At 41.1% G+C, this 14,586-nt stretch overlaps 1 protein-coding gene across 8 annotated transcripts in view; it reads right to left on the bottom strand.

Moving 5' to 3' along the window:
- The window catches only part of Eef1akmt2 (EEF1A lysine methyltransferase 2), a 71,171-nt gene extending 62,919 nt beyond the window's left edge, over positions 1-8,252 (bottom strand). For 3 of the 8 annotated variants that reach the window (XM_052196762.1, XM_052196775.1, XM_052196743.1), the window contains exons 1-3: positions 8,079-8,251; positions 6,987-7,052; positions 6,117-6,231 (exon numbers count right to left, since the gene is read on the bottom strand). In XM_052196762.1, coding sequence (XP_052052722.1) covers positions 6,117-6,231; positions 6,987-7,052; positions 8,079-8,188 — 291 coding nt within the window. In that variant the 5' untranslated portion in view covers positions 8,189-8,251. Of the gene's footprint in view, positions 1-6,112; positions 6,232-6,986; positions 7,053-7,783; positions 7,878-8,078 lie in introns of those variants that run through there. The other 5 variants (XM_052196770.1, XM_052196790.1, XM_052196734.1 and 2 more) reach the window with 4 other exon arrangements.
- Between the last annotated feature and the right edge of the window lie 6,334 nt (positions 8,253-14,586).

The raw sequence follows: 14,586 nt of genomic DNA, 5'->3' as shown, positions 1-14,586 counted from the left end.
TCATAGATGTAAGTGATCCAAGAAGGGGAAAGAAACCAGAATAGGCAAGAATATGAAACAGCAAATAACTGACATTTTTTCAATCCTGACAAAGGGCCCCAAGCACGGCAAAGAAACAAAACCATACATATTACAGTATTTCTGATGAAAACTAAAGAGGAAACTCTTGAAAGCACCAGAGAATAAGAGAGAAACAGAAGACACATTACTTCCTAAGAGCAAACCTAAGCAAACCTGTTGTCCAGATGACAGGGAGTCATGAAGAATGAGAGCCAGAAGACAAGCAAAGAAAAATACCAATCTAAGATTAGATAGCAAAACCATCTGTCAAAATGTAAAGAAGTAGGGCTGGAGCGATGGCTCAGCGGTTAAGGGCATTGACTGCTCTTCCAGAAGAAGAGCAGTCCAAGTCCCAGCAACCACATGGTGGCTCACAACCAGCTGTTGTAGGATCCAACACCCTCTTCTGATGTGTCTGAAGACAGCTACAGTGTACTCATATGTATAAAATAAATAAATAATTCTTTGGGCTAGAGAGATGGGTCAGTGAGTCAAGTGCTTGCTGTACCAGGGATGAAGATCAGAGTTCAGAACCTCAGAACTCACATGAATCTCAAACAGTCAGATGCGATAGCATGCATCTGCAATCCTAGTATCCTAGAGCAGCAGTTCTCAACCTGCAGGTCATGGGAGGGGGGATCGCATATCAGATATCCTCCATATCAGATACTTACAGTTTTGAAGTAGCAACAAAATACTTTTATGGTTAGAGGTCACCATAGCATGAATAACTGTATTAAAGGATTACAGCATTAGGAAGGTAGAGAACCACTGTTCTGGAGGAAGATGAAAGGTAAAGACAGGAGAATCCCAAGAGTATGCAGTAAAGAACTAGAGGCCCTGTCTCAATCAAGGTAGGAAGTAAGAACAAACACCCAAGGCTGTTCCTACCTGTACAGAGGCACTTTGACACACACATAACACACACATGAGGGTATGCAAACATACCTTAGAAGATGAAACAAAATAATACTTGTGAGTCAGATGTTTTGATCCCAGCACTCAGGAGACAGAAACAAGAGGATCTCTATGATTTTTTTAACAGCCACCAATTTCATTTTCTTATTTCACAATACAAGTGAAAACTATTCTTTTTAAATCCCATTTTCCCCCTCCAAATTCATGCTCTCTCTTCCAGGAAACACTTAGGCTCAGTCAGAACCATGATCTCCTAGTGAAATACAAAACTGACAAAGGGCCCTTCTGCTCGTATCTGTCTGGCTGAGTCATGCCAGGTGGAGTGGGAAGCATCATCTGGCAAGTGGGAGGCATGTGGCCTTCCACGAGCCTCCTCATTCAGGAGCAGATGCCATGGGCATCATCTCAGGAGGAGGGCTCATCAGTAGTATCATGGAAGGGCCTTACCAGTCACCACTGCTGGAAAATGATATGCACAGCTAGAACTGACAGGACATAGGATGTAAACCAGTGTGACAACTGAAGGCTCAAAAAAGGAGCCAGATCTCTATGATTTTTTAAGGCCAGCCTTGTCTACATAATGAGTTCTAAGCCAGCCAGGACTGCATAATAAGAACTGGTCTCTAAATAAATAAATAAATAATACTGGTGAGATTACAGAGAAATTTAAACTCTCATTTACTGTTGGTAGAAATGTAAGAGCAGCTGCTGAATACAACAATCTAATCGTTCCTTAAATCCAGCAATTTGACTTAGCAATTCCAATCCTATGTAGATACTCCTCTAATGAATGAGAACATATCTCCACACAAACTTATACACAAATTTTCATAATACTAAATCAAATAGAAAAAAAACTAAAATCCAGCAATATGTGGATACAAACACAGTGGTATAGCCATATAATAGAATAGTTTTCATCCACATAAAAGAATAAAGTCCTGACATGCTACAATGTAGATCAGTCTTTTTTTTAATTATGCAAATGAAAGAAGCCAGACACAAAGGATACATGTCAAATATTCAAAACAGACAAATCAGTTAACACAGTGGCATATATCTGCAACTTGAGGGACTTGGGAGGCTAAGGCAGAAAGATCACATCAAGTTCCAGAATAGTCTGGACTACACAGTGAGTGTACTAGGTCAGCCAAAATATATAAGACTTTGTCCTTAAAGACAACAAGGAGCTGGAAAGATGGCTCAGAGGTTAAGAGCACTTCCAGAGGTCCCGAGTTCAATTCCCAGCAACCACATGGTGGCTCACAACCGACTGTAATAGGATCCAATGCTCTCTTCTGGTGTGTCTGAATATAGCTATAGTATATTCATCATGTATATAAAATAAATAGATAAAATCTTTAAAAAACACTAAAAAAACAAATAGAAAAAACAAATTCTGAAAGCAGACTAGTGATTTCCAGAGGCTTTAGGGGAAAAAAAAGTATGCAGAATCAATGCTGACTGATACAGGACTCATTTCTGGAATGACAACTGTTAAGTTTAAAACACAATTTTGAGAGTCTACTACAGAGCATTTTAAAGGCTAAGTTTTCTAGTATATAAATTCTCTCTCAATTTAAGCAAAAAGGACAAAATGAATTTATTATTAATACCAAAGTAAAACTCAGAACTACCTCTACTACAAAGATTTAAAAGGTACATTATGCCATGCATGGTGGTGCACACCTTTAATTCCAGCACTTAAGTGGCAGAAGCAGACAAGGCTCTGAGTTCAAGACCAGCCTGGTCTATAGAGCTAGTTCCAGGACAGTCAGGGTTACACAGGAAAACCCTGTCTCTAAAAGCAAAACAAAACAAAAGAAAAGAAAGAAAAAAAGAAGAAGAGTATACAGTAATAAATCATGAAAGAAAGAAATCAGTTCATTGACAAAAGTACAAATCTTAACTTGTATATACTCCTAATAGAACTTAAAAGTTCATATAGCGGGGCTGGAGAGATGGCTCAGCAGTTAAGAGCACTGACTGGTCTTCCAGGTCCTGAGTTCAATTTTCAGCAACCACATGGTGGCTCACAACTATCTGTAATGAGATCTGATGCCTTCTTCTTCTTCTTCTGGAGTGTCTGAAGACAGCTATAGTGTACTCATATACACAAAATAAATAAATCTTTTTTAAAAAAAGTTCATATAGCAAAAACTGACAAAAATCAAAGAAAATATAAACCCTCAGCTATGGTTGTACACTGTTTCAGCAACATATAGAAATTGTAGAAACCAGCAAAAATACAGAACTAAATACCACCAATATACTATATGCATCTAACATTTATAGAATATTCTACTAACCACAATACACCCTCTCAAATGCAAATCACATGAGACAGACTATGTGCTGAAGGACATAAAACAAACCATAACAAACTTAAAAGCACTGAAATCCACAAAGTATGTTCCCTGCTAATAAGTACATTAAGACTATAAATCCGTGCCGGGCAGTGGTGGCACACACCTTTAATCCCAGCACTTGGGAGGCAGAGGCAGGTGGGTTTCTGAGTTCGAGGCCAGCCTGGTCTACAGAGTGAGTTCCAGGACAGCCGGAGCTACACAGAGAAACCCTGTCTCAAAAAAAAAAAAAAAAAAAAAAAAAAAAAAAAAAAAAAGACTATAAATCCATAACAGTAAGATAATAGAAAAAGTTGCTATATTAAAAACAAAACAAAATTCAAAATTGGTGGATAAAAGTTAGAAAAATAAATAGAAAATGTATCAGATGGTAAAACTAAACACAAAAAACATCAGAGCTGCCCCCCTTTCCTACATCCACACCAGCATCTGCTTACAGATAAACTCACAGCATTTATTGATTTTTACTGAGTATAGAGGAGATCTTAAATCAATAATCTAAACTCCTGGGGCTGGACAAATGGCTCAACAGTTAAGAGCACTTGTTAGAAGATCCAGGTTCCATTCTCAGCACCCACACAGTGATTCACAACTGTTTGAAACTCCAGTTCTAGGTCTGCTGCCCTCTTATGACCTGCTCAGGTATATGATTCAGGCAAACCCCTCATACACATAAGAGTCTAAAAGTAAATCATCATCATCATCATCACTCCTACCCTAAGAAGATTTTTTAAAAGCAAGGCAAATGAAAGAACCCAGATGTGATGACTCCTGCTTGTAATTCAGGGCTCAGGAATTTGAGGCAGGACTGCCATGAAGTCCAAGCTACACTGTAAGCTCTAGCCTGAGCTACAAAGCAAGACTCTTCTCAAAAATAAAGCATAAAGTAGTGAGTAGATGGATAAATAATGTGAGACACAGCCATGTAACAGAATGCTCAGCAATAACAAACACACCCCATATCTAAGCATCCCAGCACTGGGGAGGCAAAGGAGGAGGACTGTAGGCTAGAGGTTATATACCTGGCTACTAGCAGTTTTGAGGTCATCTGAGCTCCAGAGACCTTATACAAACAAACAAAATCATGACTATTTAGGGGACTAGAGAGATGAGTCAATTGGTACAATGTTTGTTGCACAAGCATGTAGACCTGAGTTTAAACATCCAACACCCATGTAAAAATTATCACACATCTATAATCCAGCACTGGGAAAGAAAAGGCAGGAGGAGCCAGGCAGATGAGTCAGTAAGCTCCAGGATCAGTGAGAGGCTATCTCAGAAAGAAAAAGGGAGGGAGGGAAGGAGGGAAGGAGAGAAGGAGGGAGGGATAGAGAGGAAGAAATGGTAAAACCACCCAAGATGAACCTCCATCTTACACTTCCTGCATAGCAATGATCACACTGCTTTAAAACATTTATCTTTAACCATTATTTAATTTAATTTAATTAATCTATTTAATTAAATTATCAAAGCCTTGGGAACAGTATGATAGTTCATCAGGTAAAAGCACTTGGTTACCAAGCCTAATACATATACACAAACAAATACTCAAAATTAAAATATTGTAAAACCTGCTTGTGAGGGAACAATTTTTCAGATCTCTTTCATTGTATTCTAAGGAATACAGTAAGAAGAAATTATGCTGCTTCCCCAAAACCAAATTATTGGTAGTAAAAGTATCTAGAGACAAAAACCAATAGGAGATATAGACTTGAAGGGGGTTTATTAGAGAAAGTGGTTCACACAATTATTGTGACTGCGAAGTCTCACAGGCTGTCTACAAGGGAATGTCAGTTGCATGACTTAGTTCAAGCCCAAATGCCTAAGAAGCAGTGAAGCTAATTAATGCTCAGTCTATGGCTCAAAGCTTACAAATCTAAGACCACTGGTGTAAGCCCTAGGGTCCCAAGGATAAACATACAACAGCAAAAAAAAAAAATTGTCCTAACTTTCAGAAAGACCAATTGATCTGCTATGTTGTCCTTGACAGGCTTCAACCTACTGGACAGTGTACACTTATACTGAGATAGCACTTCCCTTACTCCAACCAGACTCAGACATTAATCTCCTCAGGAAACCTTACATAAATATCCTAAATAATGGACAATCAAGATTTTTGATATTCACCACACCTAACATGATACAACTAGCATACATAGGACTATAAATGTTCTAATCCCCTCCACGTTATTCAGCTTTCTAATCCCTATGCATCCTTTGCTTTTTGCTATTAGGAATACAGGCATTGAGGTTTTCAGAATTCTGGCTTCCGGTATTTCAACATTTAAGATTATATTCTTCCTTTTTTTTTTTTTTTTCTTTTTTGGTTTTTTGGATTTGGTTTTTTTTCGAGATGGGGTTTCTCTGTATAGCCCTGGCTGTCCTGGAACTCACTCTGTAGACCAGGCTGGCCTCGAACTCAGAAATCTGCCTGCCTCTGCCTTCCAGAGTGCTGGGATTACAGGCGTGCACCACCACAGCCCGGCTGATTTTATTCTTTCAAGACTATGACTTTTGAGATTTTCTGCTTCTAGGACTGCACCATTCACTAGACATCTGGGAGTTCATCTTTCAGGATTACATCTGACACCATATATTGAGTGCTTTCCCACAACCCAAGCGGTCTCCCTTTTTTCCTGGGTAAACACTCAAAAGTCAGTGTTCCAATTGATTTGCTGTTTCACAGTCAGATGGTAATCTCTTAACTGCAACAGTTTTTTAAACTCCCATCTTAGAAATTGCCTCAAACATATGAATACTAAAAGTACCAACAAGTTCAACCAGGAAAACACCATTTCCAGTTCCGATATCAAGCACTGAAGCATCCAACGGGATCTTGTGTTTCTGCATCCACCGTATTAGTCGGCTCATACTCTCTTCCCCAAACCTGTTAGAACAGAATACAAAGAGCAGATAGACAACAAATGTTACAACTACCATTTCACTTATATCAGATGATCACTGATGCCTTTTTTGAAAAGTGACAAGTAGCACTTCTAAGTGTTTAAACTTTATCTTTATTGTTACTTAGGAGATTACACCTCTAAAAATGGAATACCCAAGATATGTGTATATTGTACATATTTATGTATATACCCACATATAATATAGAAGTATAATATATCTATAAACACACATATTCTATCTATATCAACATTAATCCTTAAACATGATGTCCTAATAACTGCCTTCTTGGACATCAGCAAATGCTGGTTCTTACTTACTGAGAAATGACAACTAGGGAACAAAAGCGACTTCCTAGCACTATGATCAATTTAGATCTGGGCCATTAAAAAAGAAAAGACATATTTAAAAGCTGTCAGTGAAGCCAGGTTCAGGCAGAGGCAGGTGGATCCGTGAGTTCGAGACCAGCCTGGTCTACAAGGGAGTTCCCAGGACAGCCCAGGCTACATAGAAAAACCTTGTCTCAAAAGATTAAAAAACAAAACCAAACAAACAAAAACAAGAATAAGAACAAGGAGGGGGGAAGGGAGAGGGAGAGAGAGAGACTGATTGATTTTAAAGCTGTCACAGAAGCCAGCCTCAATCCTGAGCTTCTCAAGAACTCTGGGCTGCTTTGTTGTTTTAAGTTGACATGTTCAGCTCTTACACCCACACAAACAACTCCTCAGCTTAACTTACCAGATTTCTCCTGTATCTCCATATTCTTGGAATGTTCTCAGTTCTCTCTCATAAACAGCATCCCAACTACATAAACAATGAAATGTGAAGCAAGAATCTCAAATTAAACTGTCTTTTGTGAATTAAACAAATATTTCCAATGAAGTTCATGGCTCCTTACAATGGCCTTAAACATTATTAGTATTATCAATAAGTACACATAGTGCATTTTTTAAAAACATCCTTGGGTTAAAAGAATGAAAATTATGAGTAAGCAGTATGAATTATACAAGTACTTATACTTATTTGATGAATACTCCTACATACATTTTATCTTAAAAAAAAAAAAAAAAAGGAAATTGTCCAAGAATCTCTACGTCCCAATCCCAAGTCCAAAACTGAACTGCACAAACTGCGTTTGTTACTCCAAAGTTGGTCTTCAATGTGCAGATACTGGATTTTTTAATCAGTAGGTCAATGGTTTGCTCACAATGAATGCAGCCAAGATAAAAAATGGACTTAAAATTAAGGGCTAAAACAGTCTCTGCCTCTCCCTGTATTCTAGCTCTCCCATTAAATTCTTCTCTTAATCTTTAAAACTGCAACCCCTTCCCATTATCATCTGCTTTCTCTTCCTATTTCATCTCTAAAATCCCTGCTCCCTTCTCCAAAATTTCCTCTCATTTTAATGCCTACCCCCGCATTTGCATTCCTCTATATACTAATCCACTAATTTCTGAGGTTCAACTTTCTTTCCCCAGAATCCCTACTATCTATCTCCCTAGCTCCCAGTTTAGAGCATCTTCCATTTCGACTACCTCCAGCTCCAGGATCTCATAGCTCTGCGGGGGGAGTCCCCCTCGGGCCTTTGTATGGTTTGTTGCCCAACCCTCTCCCCCCTTTCCCTAAGCCAGATTCCAGACCCCTACTCCCCAAGGGCCTCGGAGGGGCTTGAATCCCTTGACAGAAGGCTGACCGCCCCCCGGGGAGTGCTTAGGATCACGCCCCTTAAACGAAGGGTTGCCTCCGCCCTCCTCCCTCAGGCCCCATTCAGGAGAGGGCACCATCTCCCTCCGGCCCCAGGCGCCCACTCACCCTCCCCGCCACACTCACTGCTCTCGTGTCCCCAGCGCCGACGGGACGAAGTCGTCCGCCGCGGGACTGCCTTCTTGAGACTGTGCGGGGACCACAGCACTGCTGTGGCCCTCAGCATCTGCGTTCATGTCGCTCTGCTCCTAATGGGCTGGCAAGGCCGCCATAGAGACGCGACTCGAGCAGAGTGGATGCACGGGCCTGGCCTCTCTAGGCAGTAGGAGGCTGTCTCTCTAATGCTCCAGATTTAGGCCTTAGGAGGCCAAACCACTGTGGAGAACTGAGGCTCTTAGAGGCCGCCTAGTTGGCAGTGCTGGCTAGAGAAGCCAAGATAGCCTTCCACCCAACATTACACGCACCCCTTATTCCCTAACTCTCAAAATGACCAAATCTGGGGATTGCTGTCTGTAAGTCATCATTCAAAATACTGCACTTTGGAAAACAAGCTGCCAGAAGCCACAAAGACCATCTGAAACGCACACCACTCAGTCCAAATGCATGTCATCTCTCTCTTCCAAGGCCTATCTGGTCGACCTCATAGCATTGCTGGGTTCCCGTCCAAAAGATTAATTTCATTTGTGGCTAGAATTATGGAAAGTGAATTGATATAACCAACTGGCCTTTTAAGAGTTTATGGCCAAGAGACTGAATGCCTTAGGGCAGAGTACACCACCAGCCATGGAATTATGATAAAATGAGTAACTGAATGCTAGGGGGCCTCAGTGGCTCTTCCTCTGTCCCCAGCTAGGCATCTAAGCCTGTCCAATCTCAACCTCTGCAGGCTTTACTTTGCTCAAAATAAAAAACTTTAGTTTGCTCAAAATAAAAAGACTGAGAGAACCTGAGATATCTTCTACCTAATGGTTCACTACAGCCCATAGTTCTGCAATAGAATGCAAAGGATCTTACATGTCGGGGACCTAGTATCTGTTTTGTACTAGCCATGAAATACTCAAATAAGCATGGTCTAATGTCCAAAACAAGGATCTCAGAGGCCCCTAGCAAGCTGCCTTCCAACAAGAAATTGTCTCCAGGGTTACGTTTCTGTTGACTTGGAAGACAGAAGCCCAATAACAAGTCCCTTGAGACAAATAGCAACAACAGTTGCCCTCCCAGTTCGCAGTTTGTCTGCTCCTATACATAGTGTTCCAAGATCTTCTGGCAATAAAGAATAAAGTAAAGGGCAGATGGAAATCCATGTACGTAGTGATTAAAGAACTCAAGAAAGAGCGTAAGTAACCTTATTACAGAGCAATAAAACCACCGGATACCACAGCCAATTAGTGCTGCCCTGGGCAAGTAGCTGTTTTGATCTTTTCTAGACTCTAGATGCTACAGAAAGAAAGCCTGAGTGTGACAGACTGGGTCTTTAAAAGTTTTAGGTTTTAATTAAGATGCATCCATGAAAGATAAGCCCATCTTCAGCCTCATGTCTTGCCAACACTTAAGATGTTTTTGCTGTGTGTGATGAAAGCTATAAACAGTTGTCGGTATGGAGCCCTGGGGGGGAAAAACCATGGTTTATACCAAGTATCTTCTCTGGCTCCAGGAAGGATTATTCTGGCTGCATAGTGCTGAGGACTGTGGGGCACCACCTCTGATCACCCAGGGAAATGGGATTCTTGGCTGGAGGGGAGAAGCTCCACTGGGTAAGCGACCTAACACCAGGGAGAAGCAGAACTATATGAGAGACACAGCCCCTCCCACTGAGTACCAGTTATATGAGGCCAAAGACCGACTTGTAGAACTTGAGGTTGCCAGCCTCGGTTTTGTTTGTTTGTTTTGTTTTGTTGTTTTATCCATGCAGTGTCCACCTATAGGTCCTCTGGAACTATGCTTCCCAGAATCCTTAAGCGCTTCCCATTTGACAAATCCATGATCATAGGTCAAAGCTTTCCCTTCTTTAACCATGCAACTCTCAGTTCCAGAGAGCACACTTCTAGAAAATCCCTCTTTATCTGCCCCCATCTCTTACTTTCGAGTTGATCTGAGCTTCTGAATGGGGACAGTTAGACCCCCATGTTTTGAAGCATCACTATGGGCAAGTTCTTGAATTTCCCCAGGTCAGTTTGTGGCGCCTATATTATAACAAGCAAAATAGTAGCACCTGTCACACAAGACACCCTGAGAATACTACCTGTCTGACATGTGAGAAATGCTTAGTAAATATAAATTCTGGTTCTCCAACTATAAAATGGGGCTTCAAAAGATGCCGCTTCAGAGAGATGTCAGAAACTACAAGTGAATAATACACTGTATGTTTAAAAAGCTTAGAAATGGGGGCTGGGGAGATGGCCTACTGATTAAGAGCACTGACTGCTCTTCTGAAGGTCCTGAGTTCAAATCCCAGCAACCACAAGGTGGCTCACAACCATCCATAATGAGATCTGATGCCTTCTTCTGGTTTCTGAAGACAACTACAATGTACTTACATATAATGAATAAATAAATCTTTTTTAAAGAGAGAGAGAGAGAGAGAGAGAGAGAGAGAGAGAGAGAGAGAGAGAGCTCAGAAAGGGGGGCCTGGCATATATTCAGGGTTCAGAAAATGTCAGCTCCTATCTTTGTTACAGGTTTGAGCATCTTTGCTCTAGCCCACTTTCCTTGTGCTGTGATAAAATACTGACCAAAAGCATTTCATCGAGGATGGGGTCTATTTGCCATAAAGATTATATAGTTCATCACTGAGGGCAAACAAGGCAAGAATTCAAGCAGAGTCCGTGGAGGAACACTCACTGGATTTCTCCCCCTGCCTTGCTCATGTTGGAGGAGGAAGAGGAAAAGGAGGAGGAGGGGGAGAAGGAGTAACAACAATACACAATAAGCATATAATAAATTATTTTTAAAGAGAGAGTCTAACTGGATGGTGGTAGCACATGCCTTTAATCCCAGAACTCTAGAAGCAAGGGCATACAGATCTCTGAGTTCAAACAAGGCCAGCCTGATCTACAGAATGAGTTTTAGGGGAGCCAGGATTACACAGAGAAACCTTGTCTCGGAAAACCGACACACACACACACACACACACACACACAGAGAGAGAGAGAGAGAGAGAGAGAGAGAGAGAGAGACAAACAGACAGACATACACACAGAGAGAGAGAGAGAGAGAGAGAGAGAGAGAGAGAGAGAGAGAGAGAGAGAGAGAGAGAAGAGGGTGGATGTCTGGAGGCATGGGGGAGGACCTGAGTTTTGTTTCATTGAATTTAAGGTATAAAGGAAAATTCAGGCAGCTAGAAGCAAAAATTGGAACTGGGGCTAGAGGTTAAATAGCCCCAACCCACATGCCCAAGGATGGCACTGCCCAGAGTGGGTTGAACCCTCATACTTCAGCTAGAAATCAAGAAAATGTCCCACAATCATCTTCAGAGGCCAATCTGGTGGAGGCAGTTTCTTGGGTTTTCCCCAAGTAAGTCCAGGTTCATGTTGAGTTGACAAAAAACCAACTGGCCCAATCAGCAATCCAAAAATCTAAAATCCAAACAGCTCCAAAATCTGAAATACTTCAGGTTTTAAGTACGCCAGGTAAAGGCCCCCTAATCCAGCTGTTCTCAGCCTTTCCTTTACAGTTCCTCCCTTTAGAGTTGCTGTGGCAACCCCCAAACACAAAATTATTTTGTTACCACTTCATAACTGTAATTTTGCTACTGTTATGAACTGTAGTGTAAATAGCTGATACGCACGACATCTGAGATGCAACCCCCAAAGGGGTCACAAGCCAGAACCACTGCCTTAGTCTGTAATGACTTCAGTTTAACCTCTTGCCCACCTCTTTTTCTTCTAGCTGCCTGGCTTTCCCTTGATACCTTAAATTCAATGAAATTAAACTAATGCTCACCCCCATGCCTTCAGACCCCCCTTTTTTTCTTTGGTTTCAAGACATGGTTTCTCTGTGTAGCACTGACTGCTCTGGAACTCACTCTGTAGACCAGGCTGGCCTCAAAATCAGAGATCTCTCTGCCTCTGCTTCCTGAGTGCCAGGATTAAAGGCATGTGCCACCATTGCCTGGCCAGACCCTCTCTTTTAAGGATATTACATCTTTGTTGTGTATGCAAGCATCACACACACACACACACACACACACACACACACCTTCATTGTGTGTGTAGAGGTCAGAGGACAACCCTCAAGAGTCAGTTCCTTTCTTTCACCATGTGGGGTCCAGGGATCAAAATTTGTACTGAGTTAGTGGTACCTGCCTCTGCCCCCCAAGTATTAAGATTAAAGACACATACCACCAACCCAGCACATCTCTATATCTCTACAGCAACCTGCTGATAGAATAAAACCATTTTCCTTTGAACTACACATGTTTCCACACATTTATTCAACAGTTACAAAATGAGTAGTATCTGCATACCTGGCATTATTCCATAGGACAAAAAAAATTGCAACTGCAAGCACCTAAAACAAGAATCTTTCATGAATTTCAGAATAGCCTAGCAGAGGAAAAAAACAATAAACAGGAAAGTAGAATAAAAAGTACAATACTAGATGGTGGTAAGAGTTTGGCTTGGTTAGTTTGTCAAGTTGATACATCCTAGAATTATCTGGGAAGAGAACCTCAATTGAGAAATTGCCTAGAACAGATTGACTGGATGGGCTGTAATTTTCTTTCTGTTGTGAACTGTAATGTAAATATCTGATATGCATAATATCTGATGTACAACCCCCAATGGGTCACAACCCATAGGTTGAGAACCTGTGAGCATAACTGTGGGAGACTCTCTTGATCATGTCAGAAACAATAATTCTCACTTCATAATAAGAGTACTGGAAACTCAGAATAGAGAAAATGAAGCAGTTTATTTTGCAGCCTGGAAAATTTCTGTGTCAGCCTAGGATGGCAAGCCTACTGAGTGCAGAACACTGTCAATAAACCCTAAGGAATGGCCCTTCCTTGTTTATTTTTGAATAACTGGGAGGATACAATCCTAACCACAAATAGGTCTATCTTCATGTTTCACATCCTGCATATTTTAAAGCTTATCAAACACATGGCCTTGTAGACAAGTTTGAATGTTTGTGATTTTTTTTTCTACTCTAAACTTTCAGTTTGGGAGGGTAGCTTATTAACGTTTGGGGGAGGGGTACTTAGCAAGACTATAAAGCATTAGCAAGTGTCTACTGTTTTCTGTTCACAGTTAGCAGAACCTAAGCTGATTCCTTAAAAAAAGTGAGCCATCAGATTTTATTTCCAGAAATTGCTAATTGATGTAGGAAAGCCCAGCTCTTTGTGGGTGGCATTTGGGCAGGTGGTCCTAAACTGGGTAAGAAAACTAGCTGAGCCAGAAAGGACTACTGTTGGAAAATTAGGTTCTCTCTCACAGGGAATAGTTCTGGGAGATGTGAGCTGGGAGCTGTCAAAGGAAAACTTCCCTAGCAGCCAGGCTAAACCAATCAGTCCTGCAAGAAGAGGTCTGGGTGACCTTTCAGAACATCCAGGGCAGGCATAAAACAGTGAGCTATACAGTGGTCCAAGAGACCAGCATCCCAGGCAGAGGAAACAGCAAATGTAAAGGCATGACCTGATGAACTTTCAGTGCTTCCAGAAAGCAAAAAGGCTACTATTGTAGCTGAAGCCAAGTACCAGGGCAGCAGAAGTAGGAATGGGGTGGGGGGAGGGTAGGTCAGTGTAGGATTTGGAGGTTGGCCAGGCATAATGACACCTTATATTTAAACATTAACATGACCATTTCACTGTGTTGAGAATATATTTGGCAGGTTAAACAGCATCACTTCATTACCTTGACATTTTGGACTAGTTAATTCTGTTATGAGGTCCTTCCTGAGTTTAGCTCCTTCCCCTGGGGTTGGCATTGGAAAATATCTCCTAACAATGTCAAGTGTCCCTTAAGGACAAAAGTGCCACCAACTGTGACTTTCTCTAAGAAGTTGCTATAACCAGGAGAGAGAAAATGGTGCTTTGGATCAGGGTGACTGATGTGCTGATAGTGAATTGAAGATCATTTTAGCTGATCTGATGTAGGGAACAAGAGAAAAGAAGTTGTCAAGGTTAGCTGCAAAGGTTTTGACTTAAGCATTTGTCATAAACAGTTTTATTGGCTAAACTTGGGAAAAGAGTGAGAAGCAGCTTTGTAGGGAAATCAGGAGCCCAGCTTGGAATCCTAAGTCTTAGCAAGTTGCAGAATTAGTTCCTTCCCTGAGTTCCTTTTTTTTTTTTTTATTAAGTTTGATAGTTTATTCATTGCTGTTTATTTTTGTCTTCTATGATTTTTGTCAAACTTGTAGGTTTTGGTTTTTGTTGTTGTTTGTTAAAACAGGTCTATGTAGCATTGGCTGGCCTCAGATATGCAACCTTTCTGTCACTACACGGTTTATATTTGAATTATTTTTGAATCCAGAATCCAATCGTTTTACCAACTCCACTACTTCTGACCAAAATTCCCCTGTCACTGCACCAGTCGGGCATTATTGTTAATCTCCTTCCCTTCCATTTCTCCTAAGCATTACTCTCAACCAGGCAGGCAAAGTGGCTTGTTCAAGTTAAAATTACATCATGCTGTTC

This window comes from Apodemus sylvaticus, chromosome 1 (genome assembly GCF_947179515.1).
Source record: "Apodemus sylvaticus chromosome 1, mApoSyl1.1, whole genome shotgun sequence".
Classification (NCBI taxonomy): domain Eukaryota; kingdom Metazoa; phylum Chordata; class Mammalia; order Rodentia; family Muridae; genus Apodemus; species Apodemus sylvaticus.
The sequence above is the reverse complement of the archived record's forward strand: the minus strand, read 5'-3'. Positions and strand labels throughout refer to the sequence as shown.